The sequence below is a fragment of the Thermobia domestica genome, chromosome 1 (assembly GCF_964235325.1).
Source record: "Thermobia domestica chromosome 1, izTheDome1.hap1.1, whole genome shotgun sequence".
NCBI lineage: Eukaryota > Metazoa > Arthropoda > Insecta > Zygentoma > Lepismatidae > Thermobia > Thermobia domestica.
The window spans coordinates 311,359,622-311,385,082 of record NC_137454.1 but is presented as its reverse complement, the minus strand read 5'-3'; the positions used below and the strand labels follow the sequence as shown (position 1 = coordinate 311,385,082).

At 34.5% G+C, this 25,461-nt stretch overlaps 1 protein-coding gene across 1 annotated transcript in view; it reads right to left on the bottom strand.

The window, feature by feature from the left end:
* Nucleotides 1-25,461, bottom strand: part of LOC145667821 (calcium-activated chloride channel regulator 2-like) — a 134,261-nt gene that overhangs the window by 69,116 nt on the left and 39,684 nt on the right. Inside the window, exons 3-5 of the mRNA XM_081735254.1 lie at nucleotides 20,148-20,295; nucleotides 17,657-17,738; nucleotides 983-1,079 (exon numbers count right to left, since the gene is read on the bottom strand). Of these exons, the coding sequence (XP_081591380.1) occupies nucleotides 983-1,079; nucleotides 17,657-17,738; nucleotides 20,148-20,295 (327 nt within the window). The remainder of the gene's footprint in view (nucleotides 1-982; nucleotides 1,080-17,656; nucleotides 17,739-20,147; nucleotides 20,296-25,461) is intronic.

Below are 25,461 nucleotides of genomic sequence, written 5' to 3'. Positions count from 1 at the left end.
TTATTTTCGATACTGTGCAACATTACACATAGAATCGAAAGTTTAACTTTCTCCGGAAAATACATACAAAAGTTCTACATTTCTAAATTTAATAATAGAGTAGCACGAAGAAGATCTGGCTAATTTTATAAGTCTTCCAGACATTCTGTCACAGATTTACGGTATTTAGCGACCATAAATAGTGACATACCTTGAAAGCCCCCGTATATGTTATAGGTTTGACAGATATAAGCAAATGTTTTTCTTATAAAAAAAAAAAGATTCGATGCGTTACATTTTGGAATTAACGGTTTAATTCAAATTTTGACTATATTTCAATAATCTCTTCATAATAATTATAAGAAATTATTTGAATTAGTTTTTCTGAAATACTAACGAAAATTCTAATACTGATTAACACAAGATTCCATTGCTTGGCAAACATAAATAAATATTCTTCACTAAATGTTCACATTTCCTAATATTTTCATTTCCTTTATTTGAAATATTAATGATGATTTACACATTTTGATACTATTTCTCACAGAAGTATAATTAAAACGAGTATTCTTATTGTTTTTACTCGCTGCTACACCTGCCACTGTTGTTTCTAAAAGAACTGCGAGACTTGACTTGTACAAATAGTTTATTATAAAGAAATAATAACAATGTTAATATTTGCTTTGATTATAAGACTATAGTTAAATTAAACAGATGAAGAGCCAGTTTATTATGAATTTATAAAGTTATTTTTAATGAATGGAGCAAATAGATAATTTTCTACAAGTAGCAGTTGGTAAAATATTTGATATAAATAACAAGAAAAAATTAATAAACTGATACAACATAATAGTAATAACCTATTGATATTGTTTTAACAATAAACAATTAATTTTAACATTAACAAAAAACTGAAAAGTTAAATCAATTGCTAACCATGAAAGTTATTATCCTTCATAAAACTATTCATTAACCCAAGTTCAATAGATATTTGGACACTCACCGGGACTTCATATAGGTAAGAAGCCGTGGAATTGTCTAGAATTTTACAGTGATCATCAGCAGAATTTATTGATATCGATTTACACATTTCTTCGTTCCTAGTGAGATAGAAATAAGCAGAAAAAGTAGACCCAAACACTGTATTGAATCCTACTTTCTTATTATAATACTTCTTAAATGTATAGCTAACATTAAAATATTTCCTCATTACGAAGATTGTTCCGGTTGAATCTTTGTAACTATCCAACAATCTTCAAACTATTTGTTTCTTCCAGATAATGCCCCACTGTATAATCGGATTAAATGGTTAGCGTTTGCTTTATGAATACAAGAAGTCCGAATTCGAATCCTGATGGGACCATACGTATGTGGATTAGACCTATTTTTAAGGTTTAGGTCCATGTATCGTATACCCTTGGTGCTGAAAAGAGACATTGAACTTTAAAAAGAAAATAAATACAATTTTTAGTCTAATATTTCACGGTCATGCCCTGTAGGCTAAGGAAGACGGATTATTGATAAAAGTTAATGGTTATGAAAAAAGACTGATGGGAAATGAATGATTATGGAAAAGACTGATGGAATGAGGATGTGGGAGAAAATAGGATAACCCCAACAAAATTTACGGACACAATGTTCTCCACATAAACACACATAGTTTGTGATCAGAACAGGAACTCCTCGCGCCAAAGGTGAGCGTTCTACCACTGAGCCACAGTACTCCCTTAAACCAAATGTGCAAATAGATTAATTGTTGGTTAGAGTTTAGTATTTCTTTTTACTATCGAGGCTATATACAACGAGAACCTACAGCTTAATGTGGAATCCAAACCAACGTAATGCGTTCAAATTTCAAGGTTCTCCCACTGGAAACCGCACCCGGAACCCAGTGCACTACAGGCGAGCGGCCTAACAACTAGACCAGAGATGCAATAGAATTAAGTATAGGGTTCGTCCACTTAAACATATTGTGAAGTTATTTATTTATTTCATTATACAGTTCAATGTTATATTGGACTGTGTAAAAGATTAAGTTATTTAAAAAAAACTGAAGAAAACAATATATATAAAATTTTTATTTAAATATCTGGATAAATTTATTGTAAGTACTGAAGTAACCAACATAGTCTAGTCATATATGTCTATTATCATCATATTGATCCAATACGTAAAAGCTAACATTTAATTAAAGAAGAACGTAAAGAACTAAAAATATACGAGTGTGATTCAGAAAGTAATGCCTCCAAGTCCACTACTTGGCCAATAGTACTGCAAATACTCTGAACTGTTTCTCATTAATGTACTGATGTTTAAGCTATAGAATGACACTTGTTTTATCTTTCTATCTCTTCTCATTCCAGAGTAATGGAGCAATCCATGACATCCAGTGGTGACGACCGGTTGAAACAGCGGGATGTCATTGAATTTCTGACTGTGGAAGGTTGTGTGCCCAGGAACTTTTCATCGCCGGTGACGAGTCGAGGATACACCAGTACGACCCGGAAACGAAGTGTCAGTCGATGGAGTATTGCCACACGTCCTCTCCTCCGCCAAAAAAAAAAAAAAAAAAAAAAAATCAAAGTTCTCCCATCTGCTTGCAAACTGTTGTTGACATTCGGCCTAATCCTGCCTTTGGCTCTTCCTCAAACTTAAGGCCCTTTTTAGACGTTATGATAAATCATCAAGGGTAGAGATTTTTTTATCATACGCAGGTGAGATATTTTCTATTTACACACAGCGATATTTTCCGTAGATATCTCTAGCATATGGTCAATAGGGTCTGACATCTTTCGGAGATTATGCGAACTACTTCAGAAACTTTGAGTGTCTCCTAGACAAACAAAAGATGACCACGCTGTTTGTGAGTTTGTGTGTGTGTATGTGTGAGCACTGTGTCACTCAGAAAAGGACAATTCCTGTTTCTTGCTAATTTGTTCCCGCCGTAGTGAGATAAAGACCTTGGAATGGAAGACAGCGATGCTGCAACTTTTAGCTTTATCACGTCCGTGGCAATGGTATCATTGTATTTATGTTTAAAAAAGAAAAGAAATCGAAAAGTCTGGGTAAAAGATTGGATTAGAAGACGATACGGACATGGGATTCATGCTAACCTCGTACAGGTAATCAAGACTGAAGACAGTATAATGTACATGAACTATTTTAGAATGCCGGATAAATTATTTGAAGAATTACTCGAAATGATAAAGCCAAAAATTGAAAAGAGAAACACGGTTATAAGAACCATGTGTCCGTAGTATACGATTTCCTGACGTGCTTACAAGTGCAGTATACGAGTAAGCTACTGCGTGGAAAGCGGGATCATACAGTTATTGTGGAAGAAGTAGGGAAAATATACGTTTTTTTTTTATGAATAAAGGAAACATTATTGAAACTTAAAGGTCACCTATTACACTTTTAATTTTTAAAATATTACTTCTCATTAAGATTTTATCGTTCGTGGTACCCGCGGCATTTTCCATTGTCATTTTGTGTTCGAGTTGGTTTGCTTAAGTGGGCAGAAAATATACAGGTGACTTGTATGAGTGATTTTTGCTATAAAAAGAGTCCAATTTGTTTTATAAAAACGCCAAAATCTTTGATTATATTCCGGTGATGCCAAAACAACGAAGTTATATCCTCAATCTGGTACACTGACAGACGATATTCATTTACACTAGATTCAAGATTTAAAAAAAAAAAAAAAAAATCAAAACATTCTTCTACAATAATGGCAAATTCCACATTAATTGTAAAGCATATTTACCTTCTTCCCGTACATCCCTGCGAAGAATATTTATCGTAAATTACATGAATTTTGAAAGGGTGGCTGTAGTCCAATATCAGTCACTGGTACATGCAAAAAGCATCGGAATATTAATTTTGTATCATTTGTGATTAATCTAACGCTTCCTGAAATTTCTAAAATAAAATTTGAAATTTTTATAAAGATCCACCAAATTATGCTTCGCCCCCTCTGCTCCCTTAAGATGGTACGTTATCAAAATAACATTCCAGATTTCATAAACGCATACTTTGTTGCTACAATGCCGCCAAATTTTTCATTAATTAACAAAGAAATACCTTCTTCTCGTATGTCCCTACTAAGGATATTTATGGTGATTTTTTTAGTTTTAAAAGGGGCTATAGCCCCATATAAGTCACTGGCACATGTAAGGAGCATTGGAATATTAATTCTGTGACATTTGTGAATAATCTGACGCTTACTGGCATTTCCGGAACAAACTTTTGAATTGTTATAAAGATCCATCATCTGATGATTCACCCCCTGTGCCCCCCTAAGACGGTGCGTTACCAAAATATCATTCCAGATTTGAAAAACGCACACTCTTTTGCTACAATGACGCCAAATTTCACATCAATTAACAAAAAATACCTTCTTGTCGTATGTCCCTACTAAGGATTATGGAGGAGCTCCTCCATGGCTAAGCGGTTAGCGTACGCGCCTTTGGCGTGGGAGGCCCGGGTTCGATTCCCGGCGGGAGCTCATGTGGTTCGGATTCCACGTTAATCAGTAGGTCCACGTCTCATATAGCCTTGCTGCTGAACGGGACGTAAATCTCAAAATCAACTCAACTCAAGGATTATGGAGTTTTTTTTTATATTTTTGAGAGGGGGCTATAGCCCCATATAAGTCCCTGGCACATGCAAGTAGCATTGGAGCATTAATTCTGTGTCATTCGTGATTAACCTGACGCTTACTGACACACCGAAAATAAATTTTGAGGTTTTGGTAACACATCACCCACCACCTTTTTACGCCCCTTGCCCCCAAAAGGGGGTCCTTCCCAAAATAATGTTTGAGACAGCTTTATTAGCTTTGTTAATAAGTGTTTTTGCATTTTGTAACAAATACAATTTATTTGCCCCAAAATCTTTACGAATAATTATTGGAGAAAACTGCTTCCAAAATTTAACATTGAATCTCCCATAAGGAAAATGAACTTTTGTGTTTACACCCCCAAAAGGGGGGCTAAACAGAAATTTTCTCTTATTTCCTTTATAAATTCAAAAAAATTAAGATATTTCTCAATAAGAGTGCCAAATTTTACATTAATAGTGTGAAAACTTCATATTCTCCCAGTGCTGTAGAAAATTGGATGAATTATGGAACAGTATATTATATATATTGCAAAAATTTTTCCCGAACTTAATTTTCAAGATACAGGATTGAAATATTGCACACGTATTGTCTACATAACTACGTTTTTTTTAAAAAAAGAAAAAAAAAACATATCCCTACCTGAACCCAAGCCCGGGCCAGAAGGACGCAATAATTTCGAAAAAATCGAAAAATCTCCCGGTTTTCCTCGATTTTTTACAGTTTCTGGTGTATAATACGGACAAATGAGTGGTACTGTTGAAAAGGATGCTCTATCAGTGGCGAATCCAGGATATGATAAAGAAAGGGACTAAATCATAGTTTGTAGCTTTATCCAGTATAAATCAGAATTGAACCCCATTTTATCCAGTGTATACCTGAGCGTCAAGGCTGGGCTAGAGCCCCTATAGCCCCTCCTTCCAGTGTGCGAATTAAATAATCTATATTGAGGGGAGATAAAATTAGGCCAAAGGACATAGTGTGCAGGTTCAAATTTCAAAATGAGACAATAAATGCCCTACCCCCATATATATATATATATATATATATATATATATATATATATATATATATATATATATATATAGAGAGAGAGAGAGAGAGAGAGAGAGAGAGAGAGAGATAGATAGATAGATAGATAGATAGATAGATTGATTGATTTTAAGAAAATCTAGATATTAGCCTATCAAATAAATGGATTGTTGCTGGTCCCGATTTCTCACATCAAGGTCAAATCGAAGGCCAAATATTTAAAATCTCTCAATTCAAATTTCGAGCTTGTGCTTCTACTTCCAGCTAAAGCTGTGCTCATCACGACTTTTTTTTCTCCAAATATCGATTCCGTGATGGGCACAGAAAGTCAACACTTAAAAATTACTTTACTGTTAGGTTGAAGATGAGTTGATTCACTATGGGCTACGTTATTCAAATAAAGTAAAACATTGAAGTTTTTCAGACAACATTATTAGCGTGGACAGCAAAATGTACAGCGAAAAGATGGAAAAATGAAGGGTTAACTTTTAAAAAAAAACCCGCTCCAGTTGAAATGCTTATACAGACAAGGACAATGTCACGGAGAACCAATCGTATTAACAATTCTGAAACAAATCTTGAATTATTCGCTTATTCACCTAAAAATCACCTTCATTAACATGTCTGCTCACTAGGAGCGTATCACCCAGCGTGTACGTTAACATATACTTACGAGAGAATACCTATATCTCAGATTTTGAGTACAGTTTCAAAAGTTCATTTCCGTAAACTGTAAAAGCAGTGATTATTATGCTAATTATCACAAATTAAATGCAACTTTTGAGTTGCATACACACAACCTACTAGGGAATGAAGACCATGTGCTAACAAAGAGTACACTGGAAAATGAAATAACATGTTATAACAAAAATTAAAATAAGATGATAATCGATACAAATATAGAGGATGAATATGACATATCCCAACTTCGCCAAGTATGGTAGAAGAAGCTATTTGTTTACTTCTTTTTGTCAACCGCTAAGAACATTTATAAATCTATATGTGGCTTTGTTATACGCAATTAGTACGTTCAAATTCACAAACGATGACGAACTGAAGGGTACGAAGATACAGTTGCAACCCGTAGTCATAATAATATAGTTCAACTAAACAACGTTGAAAATAGTGGGTAATTAGGTGGTAAGTAGAAATGACCAAAACTGAACAGTTTACATCGATCATTTCGAAATACAGCTAGAAGATTAAATTTACAAGAAATAACAAAAATCAGTGAAATTTGGAGTTATACTAAGCATAGTTTGAGGGGGAAAGCGAGCATCCCCGGTGGGGATACTTCAGCTGACTTCTTTGGGGGGGGGAAACAAAATGTGATTGAGGGGGGAAATACCCCTCACCCCCCGGGTAATTCGCACCCTGCCTCCTTCGATCCGCCACTGTGCTGAAGAAAATGAAGTATAAACTATGATCCTACGATATATAATCCCATGATCTTAACATATTTCAGATTCTATCGAGAGTCAAATTCATGGTGTATATTTCAAGGCGAAGTTTCCCTATCTAATCAAGAAACTTGTATTTCAGCATATAGGGGCAAACATTTTTGTTAACTTCATATCACCTGCATTTCATTGCAGTTTTATTTTATTATAAATTATTGCTTAATTCCATTATAGAATTGTTCATAATATTTGTCTAATTATCTTCGACATTTTCAAGTATAAATGTACTTTTTTTTTTTCATTTCTTTATATAACGAAATGTAATGCCATAGTGACCTTTTGCACTATGGTCTCTGTTTCGTTCAGAGCTAAAGGTGACTTTTATTTCTAAACGAAAAATAAAATTAGTTATATTTAGTTCCAGAATTAAAGATGATGGATGCCAATGTGCGGACCACACACAAAACAACTTAAATCCATCTTCTTGACCATAGCTAATTATGGACTATAATTGAAGAGCATTCAATTTATTTTTGAGCTGTAAACTTATGAATAGTAAAATCTAGAACAGTTTTACGCTTGTAAAATTCTACTTCATTTTGTTCGCTTGACAATAAATATATAGGCCTAAATAAATACTAGCAGAATATCGAATCACACCTTTAACTGTAACAATATTTTCCTCTTTACTGGAGTCCTATCTGATCGATGAAAAAATAAAAATAAAAAAGTAGTAAAACGAGAAAACTCGAACACGGGTCGCGGGAATGGGAATTTGCACGGACCCAATGAGCTACGGAATAAGACACAAATTATACTATATATATGGCAATAATCCTAAGCTTCACGCTGTGAAAGAACGTTGTCACTTAAAAAAAAAAAAAAAAAAAAAAGGAATTCAAACCTTATAAAATGTTATGACAAGTGCCTCAATTTGAATGGTGAATATGTTGAAAAGTAATGTAATGTGATATTTTTCCCATGTGTATAATAAACATTTTGTATCTGCGAGTGTGTGCCATTGATATCAAACGGCAGTCCTTTTCCGAATTGACCTCATAGTATTTAGTACATTGATCTTAATTTCAATGTGATTGATTACTCAAGCGACTCTCCAAAACCAGGACTGGAAGCAGGCCCGTATCCACGGGGGGGCTAGGGGGGCCGGGCCCCCCCTAAATTTTGGCTGGCCCCTAAAAGTTTCACGGTAGGCTTGCAAATGAACTATAATATGGTGATTAAGTATAATATGATTGGGTCGGGCCCCCCCTAACTTCTACCGGGCCTCCCCTAAATTTTTGGGCTGGCTACGGGCCTGACTGGAAGTCAAATTTATCTTGACATAAATTTGATTTCTCCAGCCACACAAACAAATGGCACAACCGAACAGTGGCGTCTAAAAGCTTGAGGCTTTCTCGTAGACAGCGTGGAGAGGACCCCTTCTCTACGTCCCACTTCACAATTTTGAGCTCCCTGATGGTGTGGACCCCCCACAATGCGGGGTCCGCGAACCCCTTATTTACGCCCCTGCAACCGAATACTGAAGCTACGATAAGCGCATTAATTAGATTAATAATACTGTGAGTTATAATGTAGATAGATATAGATATAATATATTTAAAACAAAACATTTTACTTGATTTTTCATTTCCGAAGTTTAGAATTTTGCAGTATTAGTTTCTCAATGAATAACTGCAAATTAGAACATTAACTTTTAGCATAGAAATGAACTATGAAGAAATGAACTATGACTATTCATTTCTATGAACTATGAAAAGCTCTTCAAGCGTTTTGAGATAAAGCTGTAAAACAACCACCAGCAGTTTCGTCTAATTCTGTTAATTTTGAGGAGAATCTAACACTCTAGGGGATATTCATGACTTTTTAACTTTTGTTGCAGGTATTTTCGAAAATCTTCAGAGGAATTCTACAACTTGGGGGGAGGGGTCGTTTAGAAGACACGGCACTGTAATATATTTGCAAATTGGGTAGGCTATAAGCAATGGCAATAGATTTTTATTTATAAGTTATTTTATACTAGATGGAAAATCAATCTAACAACTCTGTTTAATTTGAATTATCTGTATTATCTGGGGAATCAAAAATATTATATAAAATCATGATAATTATTATTTACAACCGTTGTCAATCCAATGTTTGATAAAGATCTTTCAACATTTCTCCAGAACATTCCATCTTGGGCAACCCTCTTTCAAATCATTCCTCAGTGCTTCTTAATTTGACCATACCATACGGTATCAGGGCCTCTTCTAGGTCACTTCTTATCATTTACACAGAAAATAACAGAGGAACATATTATTGAGAGTGGTCAAAAGAGCAGGAAATATTTCAGCCCAAACTAATGGAGGAAGTGGCCAGTGGACATCTTGACAGAGGGCGAAATGGCAGGTGGATATAATGATGGTTTATAATTACATGTACATTGCTATTTAATTGAATTTTACATTATAAAATTTCTAATTTACTGTATGCGCTCATTTAATCATTGTATCTATCTATCTATCTATCTATGTATCTATCTATCTATCTATCTATCTATCTATCTATCTATCTATCTATCTATCTATATATATATATATATATATATATATATATATATATATATATATAATGTTATTACATATAATCTTAGAAGTTCTAGGGAGAAGATTAACCCGACTAGATAATGGTTAACGCGGTGACTTTTGGATCAAATATTTTAATACGATATTTAAAATAAAATACAATTTATATAGAAGTAAAGTAAGTATGAAATAACTATACATAAATTCAAAATTCGAAATTTTAATTATGAAGTATCTATATACAATTTTGGAATTCGAAATTGATTATAATAACATGAGATAAGCACTAAAGCGCTTGATTGACAAACCAGAGTAAGAACCGAAAATAAAACAATATTGAATAGGTTTACAACAGGGGTGGCTAGGCTTTGTTAGGTTTGAGGGCTACTTCTCATTTCCGAATTCTCTAGTGATCTACTAATCAAAATATAGATTAATAATGAGGACGTGATGGACAGTAAAGAAGAAGTAAATATGAACAATAAAATTAAGATTAATGAAATATTTTTTTAAAAACCTAATTAATTCATTTTTATTTTCTCAGAAACGTTCATTTGTTATCAGAAACTCGAAATCAGTCCATCGAGACTGATTGATACAGATAGTGTGACACAGACCACCGCGGGCTACCTCTCACGATTGCCGGTAGGCTAGAGACCATGGTTGATGTGTTGGCTATCTCTGGTTGGTTATAATGACTTGTTTCGAAGACATGAAAAGGGTTTCAAACAAAGACGTGTCGCTTCTGATGTATGTGGTCCAGGTTTCAATTCCCGGTGCTAGTCGGTTTTATCTCATTTTAAACTATGGATCTACCTTTGCTTTAGCCGAGGTTAAACTTCAGATATCAAAGCAAACCAAATTGAAGCGGTTAATTTGTTGTAGCTTTCGTAGTTTGGAAGTCTCCTCGAATTTCATGAACAGAAACCGGGGAAAAGATATTTCTTTCCTTTTTGTCAACAGAACAGACCACTGGACGACAGGTATAAACAAATTCTTAACAAAACCTGTTTTTAACCAGATATTTCCCGCTTTCCTTCCAAGAAGCTGGCAGCTAAGGAGGGTTGGAAGCGGTGACCTATTCATTCCTTTGTTTCTCTACGGGGGGCTATACCTGGCTTGCATGCGATAAGTTGAACATGTCGAACTTATCTCATCGTATCATATGCAGGAGAGATATCATGAGATAAACTAATTTAGACATTATGATTTCTGAAATTTATCTCTACCCTTGATGATTTATCATAACGTCTAAACGGCCTCTAAGAATCACCTTAAGGCCCTTTTTAGACGTTATGATAAATCATCAAGCTTAGAGATTTTTTTATCATATGCAGGTGAGATATTTTCTATTTACACACAGCGATATTTTCCGTAGATATCTCTAGCACATGGTCTATAGGGTCTGACATCTTTCGGAGATTATGCGAACTACTTCAGAAACTTTGAGTGTCTCCTAGACAAACAAAAGATGACCACGCTGTTTGTGAGTGTGTGTGTGTGTGTGTGTGTGTGTATGTGTGAGCACCGTGTCAGTCAGAAAAGGACAATTCCTGTTTCTCGCTAATTTGTTCCCGCCGTAGTGAGATAAAGACCTTGGAATGGAAGACAGGGATGCTGCAACTTTTAGTTTTATCACGTCTGTGGCAATGGTATCATTGTATTTATGTTTAAAAAAGAAAAGAAATCGAAAAGTCTGGGTAAAAGATTGGATTAGAAGACGATAGGGACATGGGATTCATGCTAACCTCGTACAGGTAATCAGGACTGAAGACAGTATAATGTACACGACAGGGGTGGACTGGCTATGTAAAAAGGGCGCGGCCACATACTCTGGGAGGGCGCCGTCCATCTGAGGCTTTCGCTTGTATGGAATACCCCCTCCTAATAAAAGAAAGTGCCGGGGGGCTTCCCCCGGATAATTAGTACACAAAAAATAACAAAAGATTAAATAGCTATTGTAGTTAATCACGATAGAATTATACAAATTCAATATTTTCATAAACAAACAAAGAGACTTTGAGTACTAAATAAGAGGCGTGTTTTTTAAGTAGGGTCCGTTTTGTTGTAGACACTAGTAGTTCGCGCGCATACCGCAACTAGCGTGTGCGTCGTGTACCGGCATATCTCGGGAACAACTGTGCTCAGTTTCAACTCTGTAGCTGACCTGTACGGTTGTGTTCTGTGCTTTCACAATGTTTAAGACTACCAAGTCGCCCGCCGCGTGTGAGGTTCGCTCAGTGATACAGTTTTTGTCAGCAAGTAACCTGTCTGCTGCAGAAATTCATCGACAGATTTGCGAAGTGTACGGTGATACTGTTATGAGTGCAAGCAAAGTGCGTAAGTGGGTACGAGAATTCAAAAATGGCCGTGACAACGTCCATGATGAGGACCGCCCCGGTCGCCCTTCTTCGATTACAGACGATTTGGTGGCTTTAGTTGAAGCGAGGGTTCGTGAGAACAGGCGCTTCACAATAACAGGTCTCTCAAACGAATTTCCTGACGTGTCGAGAACAGTGCTTTACAAAATTGTTTCTGAACACCTAAAGTTTAGGAAACTGTGCTCTCGTTGGGTTCCGAAACTCCTAAAGAGGATCACAAAACCCAAAGATTTGGGTGTGCCATGAAGTTCTTGACTCATTATCACGAAGAAGGTGACAGCTTCTTGAGTCGGATCGTAACTGGAGACGAACATGGGTTTCGCATATCACACCCGAATCGAAGCAACAGAGCATGGAATGGTGAGACACACACTCGCCTGTAAAGGTGAAGGCCAAACAGACTCTGTCCAAGCGCAAAATCATGGCGTCGGTGTTTTGGGATAGGCATGGTGTTTTGTTGGTCGACTTCATGCAACGAGGGACCACTATCAATGCAGAAGCATACTGCCAAACCCTGTGAAAGCTACGCAGAGCGATTCAAAACAAACGACGCGGCATGCTGACAAAGGGCATTGTTCTTCTCAATGACAATGCAAGACCTCACACTGCAGGTCAGACCCGCGATTTGTTGGACAGCTTTGGCTGGGAAGTTTTATACCACCCACCCTACAGTCCTGATCTTGCGCGAGCGATTATCATCTGTTCCTCCACCTCAAACAACACCTCAGTGGCAACCGTTACAATGATGACGACGATGTGAAAACGGCAATGAACTCTTGGTTATCGGAGCAGGCGGCAAGTTTTTATGAAGAGGGTATTTTGAAATTCGTTGAGAGGTATGATAAGTGTTTGAACAAACTTGGCAACTATGTCGAAAAATAGAGTAAAGTATGTACTTTCTGAAAATACATTTACTTTTTTGAAATAACCTTTCGCTGTGTACTTATGTTCAAACGACCTTACTTAAAAAAAAAAACACGCCTCGTATATTAGGCCTATATAAATCTGCACACTTTAACTGAGACTACAAAAATCACACCAGTTGTTTAAATCCTTCGGCTACATTTATTAACAGCCTAATTATAAATGAAGATTTGAGTTAAGTTTGGGCTTATGCTATTTTTCATACTTCTGTCCTTTTCAAGCTATGTTCATCATAACATTAACTTATGTTTCATCTATTTTTAAAACCGTTAATAAAACGTATATATGAAACATTTACTACAAATTAACAAAAGTAAATTTAGAATTATATACCTACCTAGCGAAAAAACAAATTCAAAACAAAACTGGAAAATGAAAGTAAAGTCACTGCTTTATGCTTGAAGGAGCCTTCGCATCTCCCTGATTTTTTCACACATTTTGTAAATAATAAGATTGTTGTCTATTTTGGTCAGAATGTCTCTTTCTGAGTTCATCAAGAACAGTGATTCCAGATGTTCATCTGTAAGTCTTGAACGGAGTCTTGTTTTTATGTAACGCCACTAGCGCCTCTAACGGCGGGAGTGGGACGGAGAGACATGTAAAAATGATCCAAAATGACCGAGATTAGAGTCAAATCAATACATTTCGAAGTCGCTGAGATCATTAATGGTACCACCAAAGCCTAAAACAGAAAGGGCAAGGCCGTAGGCCGAGTAAAGACGGGATCTGGGGGCGGAGCAGTGGGGGTGGGAGGGTTGATATATAAAAATCATCCAAAATGACCGATATTAGAGTCAAATCTATAAATTTCAGGGTCCCTAAGATCATTATAATGACATTTCCAAAGCCAAAAACAGAAAGAGCGAGGCCACAGGCCGAGCAAATACTGGGATTTGGGGCGGAGCATGGGGTTGGTAAGGGTGATATGTAAAAATTGTCAAAAATGACCAATATTAGGGTCAAATCTATATATTTAGGGGTAAATCTAATATCATTAATAGCATTCCCACGCCGAAAACAGAAAGAGCGAGGCCGCAGGCCGAGCCAATACCGGGGTCTGGGGTGGAGCCCTAGCTGGCCAAAGGCTAGCAAATTTATAAAATAATTATGTAGCTTTGTTTTTTTTAAAAAAAAAAAAGTGTTCAGAGAGGAAACTGTGCGCCTTCCCGAGGCTAAGACGGGCCTTAGCCCCTCCCGAGGAGGGCGCAAAGGCACTGATGTGAGGAGGGCGCAGCGGCCATCGGGCCGGTACTTGATTATGGCCAGTCCACCCCTGGTACACGAACTATTTTAGAATGCCGGATAAATTATTTGAAGAATTACTTGAAATGATAAAGCCAAAAATTGAAAAGAGAAACACGGTTATAAGAACCATGTGTCCGTAGTATACGCTTTCCTGACGTGCTTACAAGTGCAGTATACGAGTAAGCTACTGCGTGGAAAGCGGGATCATACAGTTATTGTGAAAGAAGTAGGGAAAATATATGTTTTTTTTTATGAATAAAGAAAACATTATTGAAACTTAAAGGTCACCTATTACACTTTTAACTTTTAAAATATTACTTCTCATTAAGATTTTTTCATTCGTGATACCCGCGGCATTTTCCATTGTCATTTTGTGTTCGAGTTGGTTTGCTGAAGTGGGCAGAAAATATACAGGTAACTTGTATGTGTGATTTTATGCTATAAAAAGAGTCCAATTTGTTTTATAAAAACGCAAAAATCTTTGATTATATTCCGGTGATGACAAAACAACAAAGTTATATCCTCAATCTGGTACACTGACAGACGATATTCATTTACACTAGATTCAAGATTAAAAAAAAAAAAAAAATCAAAACATTCTTCTATAATAATGACAAATTCCACATTAATTGTAAAGCATATTTACCTTCTTCCCGTACGTCCCTGCGAAGAATATTTATCGTAAATTACATGAATTTTGAAAGGGTGGCTGTAGCCCAATATCAGTCACTGGTACATGCAAAAAAGCATCGGAATATTAATTTTGTATCATTTGTGATTAATCTAACGCTTCCTGAAATTTCCAAAATAAAATTTGAAATTTTTATAAAGATCCACCAAATTATGCTTCGCCCCCTCTGCCCCCCTAAGATGGTGCGTTATCAAAATAACATTCCAGAGTTCATAAACGCATACTTTTTTTTTTGATTAATTAACAAAGAAATACCTTCTTCTTGTATGTCCCTACTAAGGATATTTATGGTGATTTTTTTATTTTTAAAAGGGGGCTATAGCCCCATATAAGTCACTGGCACATGTAAGGAGCATTGGAATATTAATTCTGTGACATTTGTGAATAATCTGACGCTTACTGGCATTTCCGGAACAAACTTTTGAATTGTTATAAAGATCCATCATCTGTTGACGATATTTAAAATAAAATACAATTTATATAGAAGTAAAGTAAGTATGAAATAACTATACATAAATTCAAAATTCGAAATTTTAATTATGAAGTATCTATATACAATTTGGGAATTCGAAATTGATTATAATAACATGAGATAAGCACTAAAGCGCTTGATTGACAAACCAGAGTAAGAACCGAAAATAAAACAATATTGAATAGGTTTACAACAGGGGTGGCTAGGCTTTCTAAGGTTTGAGGGCTACTTCTCATTTCCGAATTCTCTAGTGATCTACTAATCAAAATATAGATTAATAATGAGGACGTGATGGACAGTAAAGAAGAAGTAAATATGAACAATAAAATTAAGATTAAATATTTTTTAAAAAACCTAATTAATTCATTTTTATTTTCTCAGAAACGTTCATTTGTTATCAGAAACTAGAAAACAGTCCATCGAGACTGATTGATGCAGTTAGTGTGACACAGACCACCGCGGGCTACCTCTCACGATTGCCGGTAGGCTAGAGACCATGGTTGATGGGTTGGCCATCTCTGGTTGGTTATAATGACTTGTTTCGAAGACATGAAAAGGGTTTCAATCAAGGACGTGTCGCTTCTGATGTATGTGGTCCAGGTTTCAATTCCCGGTGCTAGTCGGTTTTATTTCATTTTAAACTATGGATCTACCTTGGCTTTAGCCGAGGTTAAACTTCAGATATCAAAGCAAACCAAATTGAAGCGGTTAATTTGTTGTAGCTTTCGTAGTTTGGAAGTCTCCTCGCATTTCATAAACAGAAACCGGGGAAAAGATATTTCTTTCCTTTTTGTCAACAGAACAAACCACTGGACGACAGGTATAAGCAAATTCTTAACAAAACCTGTTTTTAACCAGATATTTCCCGCTTTCCTTCCAAGAAGCTGGCAGCCAAGGAGGGTTGGAAGCGGTGACCTATTCATTCCTTTGTTTCTCTACGGGGGCTATACCTGGCTTGCATGCGATAAAAATGAAATGAAATGAAATCTTTAAGTTTTACGTCCCACGGTTATGCCGGTTAGGCTAAAGGAGACGGTGATGATGAGAGATGAGTGAAATGGTGGAATGAAGAAAGTGGGAGGAAACGGGAGAACCCCGAGAAAACCCACGAGCACGGTGTTTGTCCACCACAAAGTTCACTTGGCGGGGGCTGGGATCGAACCCGGGACCCCAAGCACCAGAGGTGAACGCTCTACCACTGAGCCACCGTGCCCCCCTTTGCATGCGATAAGTTGAACATGTCGAACTTATCGCATCGTATCATATGCAGGAGAGATATCATGAGATAAACTAATTTAGACGTTATGATTTCTGAAATTTATCTCTACCCTTGATGATTTATCATAACGTCTAAACGGCCTCTAAGAGTCTTCATCCCGGCGAAATTAAAATACCGCTAATTTTACTGTAATTATGTGATATCTTCAAATAGATAAAAGATAATCGAAATGTGGAACAAGAGCGCCCTAGACAATATTATTTTACATGAGAAAACGTTATCACAATTCAGTTATCTGCTTTCGATTTCGAGCCATTTTGAAAATCGGCATTTATTTTCGCGTTTCTAAACAGCTGAAAACGGAAAGCCACTAGGTGACTTGTGATAACGGTACCTCACGCAAAATAATATTGTCTAGGGCGCTCTTGTTTCATATTTCCATTATCTTTTATCTATTTGAAGATATCACATAATTACTGTAAAATTAGCGGTATTTTAATTTCGCCGGGATGAAGACTCTTAAGGGTCAACGTTACAGTTGTGACGCGGAGGTGGAAGCAATAGTTCGACAATGGTGTCGCCAGCAGCCACCACAATTCTTCACCGACGGCATGAAAAACCTTATTTCGCGTTGCTGGTACAAGTGTGTTGCCCGTAATGGGGACTATATTGAAAAATAATGTCACGATTTGTAGCTAATATTGGAAGCTTTCCACTAATACCTGTATCGGTGCTATCTGTCAAACACAAATAAAGGTATCACCTTGGAAGCATTACTTTCTGAGTCACCTTCGTACATTTAAATGTTTGGAAAGATTAATAGACTTGGAAACAATATCATCTTTAAAATACCATTGACTGCTAGCAGTCTTTAGTGTTTATTACATGATAAATTTTTGAGCTTTAAAAAATAAATATTAGTCTTGGAAAACTTTTAATGCATCTGAATATCTTGTTCACAAACTAGGTTTTAAGAATATTAGAGACTGAAATGGGATTCTTTTCTGTAAAAAACTATATAAAAGAACTGTTGTTCATTTTTACAAACATTTTATTAGCATATGGAAATTATCAAAGTAAATGGCAATTGCCTATTCATTGACTTACTTATTAAACCATGAGGTAGATGACCACTGATGTGGAAACACACCATAGCGAAAACGAACCCATTGTGAAACAAAAATATTGCCTACAATAAACAAAAATTAAAGTCAGATAATGAATTCTTGTAAAGAAAGGTATAAAATTATTGTTGATTAAACTTAAAATAAAGTTATTTTTACTACAAAGTAATATAGTATCCGTTTGTAATTAGAAATAAACTTCTATATTTCTTTGCTGACTTTTTCAGCTTAGGGAATTCATATCAGATACTGGCTATTGCATATCAATGTAAACATTCAAAGTGAATTAAAAGATAATAAATATACATAAATAATTTTTCAATTTGTAAATTATCCTTTAATGGAAAACTAGAATTTCGAGTAAAGCTTAGTTATAAATATTGTCACTTGCAGAATTCATAGTTCTTTAGTTAATCATAAGTTTGCTATGCTTTATACATTTCAAAAAATAAAATAAAATAAAAAAAACTAAAAACTAAAAAATGCAAATAAAATATAAAATTCTGAACAGATAGAGGAATTAAATTATCTAGGCGAAAACTAAAATACATTAAATTTTATGTAGAAATTCCATGGCAATAAAGTGTAAATTTAACACGAAGAATACAAACGAATATTCCGAAAAACGAAGAACATAAAATGTGACAAGCGCTATAATAAACTAACATATACAATTCTCAAAATAGGAAAGAACAACATGTAAAACCATAAAAAGGGAATAAACTCTCGACATCAACAATTGTAAGAAAACAAAAATAAATGTAGAGAAAAATCTGTATAACCGTGCAAAGGTAGCACGCTATTTATGTGGTTACTGCAATTATATACATAAATATCAGAAACCTTTGCAGACAAAAAGGTACTATATACTAAAGAATTATCTATCCAAGTTGAAAAATAAGCTTATATTGATATCACTATGAAAGTTGAAAAAAGGTCAAATATCTATATTGAAAAATATTTCAAAAACCTAGTATCCTTGATGAAGTTCCTATGTCAGCTTTAAGAAAAGATTCAACATAATTAGACGCCTGTCAATTAAAATAAGGCTTTATTTTTATATACAAATAATATATATAAACCCAATAGAATTGAAAAATGAAACACAGGAAAAAATAGAAAATTATCAAAAACATCTCTTGCGCTTAATCTTCCTCAGTGGTTTTTCAAAGTGTCCAAATGAAACCTGCCCAGGCAACACTGCGTTCTCCTGGGAATCGAGGAAAGAGGTGTTGACTGAGTGACATAAGTAGTAATAAACATGCATGCATACGAGACCAGCTGTAACCGTGTGATGTTCGACTGTGGTGGTGCAGAAAAGGCATGGTGGCAATTGCAAGCCCGTTCCGCGTTGATCAACAGGCTGTTATTCAATTGGTTTCAGCATTGAGATGTCAGCTCTGTGAAATTCATGTAAAGAAGTATATATTTATAGGGACAAATGTATATCGAAAACAAGTGTAAAGAATTGGGCACGATTCTTTCAGGAATATCGGGAACATAAGAGACTCTTGTTCCCGACCTTTCCGGAATATTCGTGCCCAGTTCTTTACAGTTGTTTTCGATATAAACATCTCTCCATAGACCACATTCATTCTCGTGTGAATTTCACTGAGCTAATATCCCTTTTCTGGAAATAATTGAATAACAGCGCGGTAATAAACGCGATAAGCGCGATTGCAATCGCCTCCATATCTTTTCTATGCCGTCATAGTCAAACATCACGCATTAACAGTTGGTCTGGTATGTATGCATGTTTATTAGTAACTGATGTGTCACCTATCCAAACACAAACTCTCTTCAATGCTCAGTGAAGTGCGCAGTATTGCCTGGGCAGGTTTCATTTGGACACGCTTTGTGTACATATACATGAAAGAAAGAATGAATGGGCGAAGGGGAGAGACCTATTTGTGAATGTTGTAAAAGCTAATAAATATAAAACCTCATTATGTTAAATTAATTGTGAAATCTGGGTACATAATTTGATAATTTTAAATAAGTTCCTCTTAAATAAATTATATTGAAATAATGTTTGGAGTTCTATTCGATTCTCTAAAAATATAAGTTCTCTTTTAAGATATTAATTTAACACTTAATTTGACATTTAAATACAGCACTAAGCATTGAATTATTTATAATATTAAATCTAGATATACATCAGTAAAAGACCACAGAGTTCAATTCTTGAGATTGCAAAAAATCTTTGCTTATGAATGATCTATCCATTCCTCAATTAGCAGTTTGTACACATGCTTATTACTATTAATAACACATAACGTTTTATACAACATATTACGAAGTATCTTGTACCATTAATTTAATAATAATACTAATAAGAATAAGACTAATCAAAACTATTCTCTATTCTTCTAGACCTTGTTACTAATAAATATAACAATAATACGTCAATCTTTAATTGCTGATCTGAACTACATTAATACTTTTCTTGGTACATTTTATTCGGATATACTGACCAGCACATTCATCATTTTCCGATATATTCATTATGAATTTCCAGGGGTATTCGATGTACAATCCAGTCTCTCCACAGCCTTTAGGTTGAACTGCATTAGGATAACGAAGAGAATTCTCATTTGGTGCCTCAATACGAATACTTGCTTTCTGTAAATAAAAATCAATTAAGAAAGATCAGTTAAATATTGAAAAAAAAATAGTGAATTTAATATAACTTAATTGTAAATAAATGATACTTATATGACGAGTATGTGTATTCTTTATAAATGATGCGCTCGAAACAAGAATAAGTATGATTACCACAAAGATACAAGAAGCATATAATTCTACATGTATAAATAAAATTATAGAATTAACTTTAGGAACCTCTGTAAAGAATTAGCTTTTTGACATTGTAGAAAATTAAACTACCACATGTTCCAGGAATATTAATTAACATATTCAACTAAATATCTGTGTAACAGAAAAAATTAAAGAACCTTTATTTAGGTGATATCCATAGTCTGAATTCTTAATTCGCTTTCACGCTAGCAGCCTAGTTTCCCTTCGATTCATATAGGGATAAAACTGGTCATTTAATCTTTGCTTTTCCTTTACTTGTATCTTCGTGGTATCTTAGGTAAAAGGACTAGAACCTTTTTTCGAGGAGAAAACATACACAAACACAATATCTAGTAGAAATTTCCAGGAATGCACTAAACTAGCAGAGAAGAGAAAACAGGCAAAACTGGGATGGCTACAAAATCCGAACGACATAACTACATAAAATTTCGTTGACATCAGACGAGAAACTTCCAAAATTTTTAGAACAAAGAAACGCGATCTTTTGAAAGCTAAAATTAATGAGCTTGAAGATAATAGTAAAAACAAAAATATTCGGGACATGTGTAAGAGCATCAACGAATTAAAAAATATATATTTAAAAAGCTCTAATACATTAAAAAAGCCGACGGAATAATTTTCATTGATACAGATAACATCTTGAATAGATGGAAATATTTCTTTGACGATTTGCTTAACATGCAGCCAAAATCTAATATTCGCGGGAAAGTGGAATGCACACAACAGAACCATATATTCCAGATCCTAAACGAACAGAAGTAGAAATCGCTAAAAGAAAGAAATTAAAAGAAACACAAGTTTTAGAGTGTAGACAAAATTTCCGCTGAGTTAGTTTTAGTTGGAGTGGACAAGCTGCGGAACATGATATACAAACTCATTCTCCTTATCTGGAACAAGAAAGAATTACCATAAGGGTGGAAAGAATCAATCATTGTCCCAATTCACAAGAAAGGCGACAAAACTGATTGTAACAATTATCAAGACATTTCTCGTCTGTCACTATCCTATAAAATTCTATCAAACATTCTATGAGCAAGATTGACTCCATACGCAGACGAAATCATTGAAGATTATCAGTGCGGATATAGGCGAAATCGATCACCTATCGACCAGATATTTACCATTTGACAAATACTCGAAAAGAAATAGGAATACAACACTCCGGTACATCAATTATTTATCGATTTTAGAAAGTCAACGATTCTGTTAGGAGGGGAAGCATTGTACAACATCCTTACCCAAATACCGAATTTGGAATATCGAAAAAGCTAGTCAGATTAACATGTGTTTAAATAAATTCCAAAGTAAAGTCTGAGTAGGAAAGCACTTGTCCACGAACTTTCACTTCGAGAATGGTATAGAACAAGGAGACACGTTGTCGCCATTATTATTCAACTTTGTTCTGGAGTACGTGAGTTTGGAAGTAAGTGCAGAGAAAACTAAATACATGGAAGTTCGCCGGAATCGTAAAACTGCAAATTATGCATATGTCAAAATATCAAACAAACTTTCGACAAAGTAGGTACTTTCGAATATCTAGGGTTAATTTTAACAGAACAAAACCATATCCAAGAAGAAATTAAATGTTGACTAAAATAAAGAAATTTGTGTTATTATTTAGTTCAAAGTCTTTTGTTGTCGCGAATCCAGTCGAGAAATTTGAAGTTTAGAATATATAAAACGATAATGATGCCTGTTGTGCTGTATGGTTGAGAAACATGGTCGCTTACTCTAAGGGAAAAGCTCAAAGTATTTGAGAATAAAATACTGAGATGAATATTCGGATCCAAGAGAAACGTGAGGTAAGAATGACAGAAACTTCATAATAACGAGGAACTGCATAATTTATACGGTTTACCAAACATTGTTAGAGTCATGAAGTATAGAAGGCTCGAGTGGGTAGGTCATGTAGCGAGAATGGAAGAAAGTAGAAATGCTTTCAAAGTTTTAACTGGAAGTTCAATCGGAAAACGACCATTAGAAATACCTAGGTGCAGATGGAAGGACAATATTAAGATGAATCTCGCAGAAATAGGACTACAAAGTAGAAACTGAATCCAGTTGGCAAAGGACAGAAGTCAATGGAGAACTTTTGTGAACGTGCCATTGAATCATACTGGTGTGATCTCTGGGGATTAATAGGGGCTACCTCTTCTTACAATTGGGGTGAGCTCACTCTTCCTTTGTAGGGTAGCAGGTTGGTCCAACACGCCTATGTATATGTGCAACGTGCAACATGGGGTGAATCTTACTTCTTTGCTTTTAGTAGCTTGTGACATCAAACAACAGTGATTTTGGAAGGTTGGAGGAAGGCATATGGAAAATCTCATTAAAATCGGTTACACTTTATGAGAGTTATTGTGGAATAGACGGACAGACATTCTGATTGCGTTAAATAGTATAAGCTCGCTATGCTGACTATAATAATAATAATAATAATAATAATAATAATAATAATAATAATAATAATAATAATAATAATAATACCGGTAATAATAATAATAATAACAATAATATAAACGATCTTCAATTCGACATTTCAGCTTTCATTTTGTTAAAATGGACAAAGACAAACAAACAGGAATTCAAAATTTTGATACCAAGTGCGAAGCATCCCTTAAAATATGGATCAAGTAGCATTCTTATTAGCTCATACATAAAGTATTTCCGCAAGAAGTTATTTTATATTACTTATTCTTTGATAACCATTTGAAGGAAGGCAGCTGATATAAAAACCGTTAGATAGAAGCGCTCTTTGTACGTATATACTTGGGTGTGTGATCGAGTGTGTGTATGTGTACGTAAGAGCTGAAATTCGTTATCTTCAAGTCAACTTCACGACCGCACATAAATATCTTCCGTAACCTATATAATAACATTAAGTAAACATAAGACTTAACTTATCACAGAAATCCAAACAATACTTCTAACTTACATTTTATCTGAGTCATTAATATTACAAAAGGTCGCAGATCAATCTTAGCAGGTAAAGTTAAATTTTTCTTTAGAAGGAAAATTTACTTTTCAAATTTATTTGAAACAAAAAGGAAGAAATCGGATTTTAAAAGACAGTAGTTCAGAGAACTTCGAATTTACTTTAACACAATTCACTTATAATGCGTGAATTAAAATGTATTTACGATTTCAATATTCTGTACAACAAAATTACAAACTATTATTGGGCTTGTTTTTAACGTTTATTAAGTAGCATTGTGAAAGTTACCTCGAAGCAAAACTTTAATGTTGCCTCGATGCACGAAGAAAATTCTGCCTTTACTTCCTGTTACAAGATAAAAACAATTACAAAATTGAATTGTCGATTGTTTGAATAGCTTGGTGTGGTAAAGAAATAGGAAACATGAACCATCTAATTAATATTCCAATGTGAACTGTTAGAACAAAAAAGAAACATCTTCAATAAACATCTTAATTTCTTTCATACTCTTCCAGTCTCCACAAATATGATTATATACACTAGAAATTGGGAATTAATTAAAAAATTATTACAATTCATCCAAGACAACAATCTAAATTTATATATATATATATATATATATATATATATATATATATATATATATATATATATATATATATATAAAACATGGCACATCATCAAGAACTTTATTTAATAAACCACCTTGAAAAAAGAATAGCTGGGAAATTACTATTTACACTAAGTCAAATTTATTGTTTCAGTTTAGTCCTCTTAACAATTTTATTTAATACAATTTGTCAGATCTGCAGAACCTAACCCATTAATTCCCGGCAATTCTAAAGTACAAAGGATCATGTGAAGCTTTAAACCTAATTCTTTCAGTTTTACAGTTATTTTTATCACATAATTAGGGAGAAGGTAACTGGACCTAAACGGTCGTGCCTATGAAGAAGATGTCCAATTGGAGGCCAAAATGAAATGAATGAAAATAAAATAAGATAATAAACTCTGAACAAGCAATCAACTGTGTTACAGTTTCTCCGTATTGTAACAATTTTTTTCGTCAGCCACATACTACATTATAACACCTTGAAATCCTTAAATAGTAGGTTTGAGGATAAACCATACCCCTTAACGAATGACAGACCACCATTAAATTTCTGAAATGACATGTTTTATGTTACTGATTACATATTTCCTAATAGATATAACTAGGGAAGTTAATTTTCTGTTGATTAATTCCTCGACATGAATAAGATTTTATATTTAGCCTTACAACGAAACAATAGAAAATATAAATAAATTGAAGTTAAATGTTCCGAATGTAAACCACAACACAAAACAACACATATTTTAACACACTTTATTTCTTGTTAACATTTTAAAGACAAGTCATTATTACTCCCCTCAAGTTTGCATTTGTTTTCACTTTTTAGTGAAGAAATCACAGTAGATTGCCTTTTAAATATTAGACGAATTCAGAGCAAGGTACTACATAAATACGTATATTTTTCTTGTAGCTTTGAATTGATCCGATTTTCTGACAATTTCTCTCACTTGCAGCGATCTGATAGAGTAAACTAACTCTTTTACATTTTTTTTTCTAAAATTTATTCGCGCCAAGTTTCCTTCCTCTGTAATTAATAACAAAAATTTTGCGTTAGTCTACTTTGAGCTACTGCAAGACAAAATTCACCTCATCTAACCAGAGCTGACATCGATTTCTGAGTTTTCAGTCTTCCGAAATAAATTAAAATTACGAAAAATAGTCAAAAAATCAATTATATCCAATAAAATTATTAAAATATACAGATATGTCATTTTAAGAGAAAAGGGAAGAAATATTATGTAAAAAATGAAACATTTATATAATATGGTAAAATATGCTCTATCAAACTTGTCAATTTCGACTGGTTTTTCATCAGATAAGCAAAGCTCTAATCTCAGTATTCGATTCAATAACTAATGAAATTTGTAACATAAAATGGTAGCAGAATGTATTTGCAATCTCTCTACTACATTGTACTGGTCGA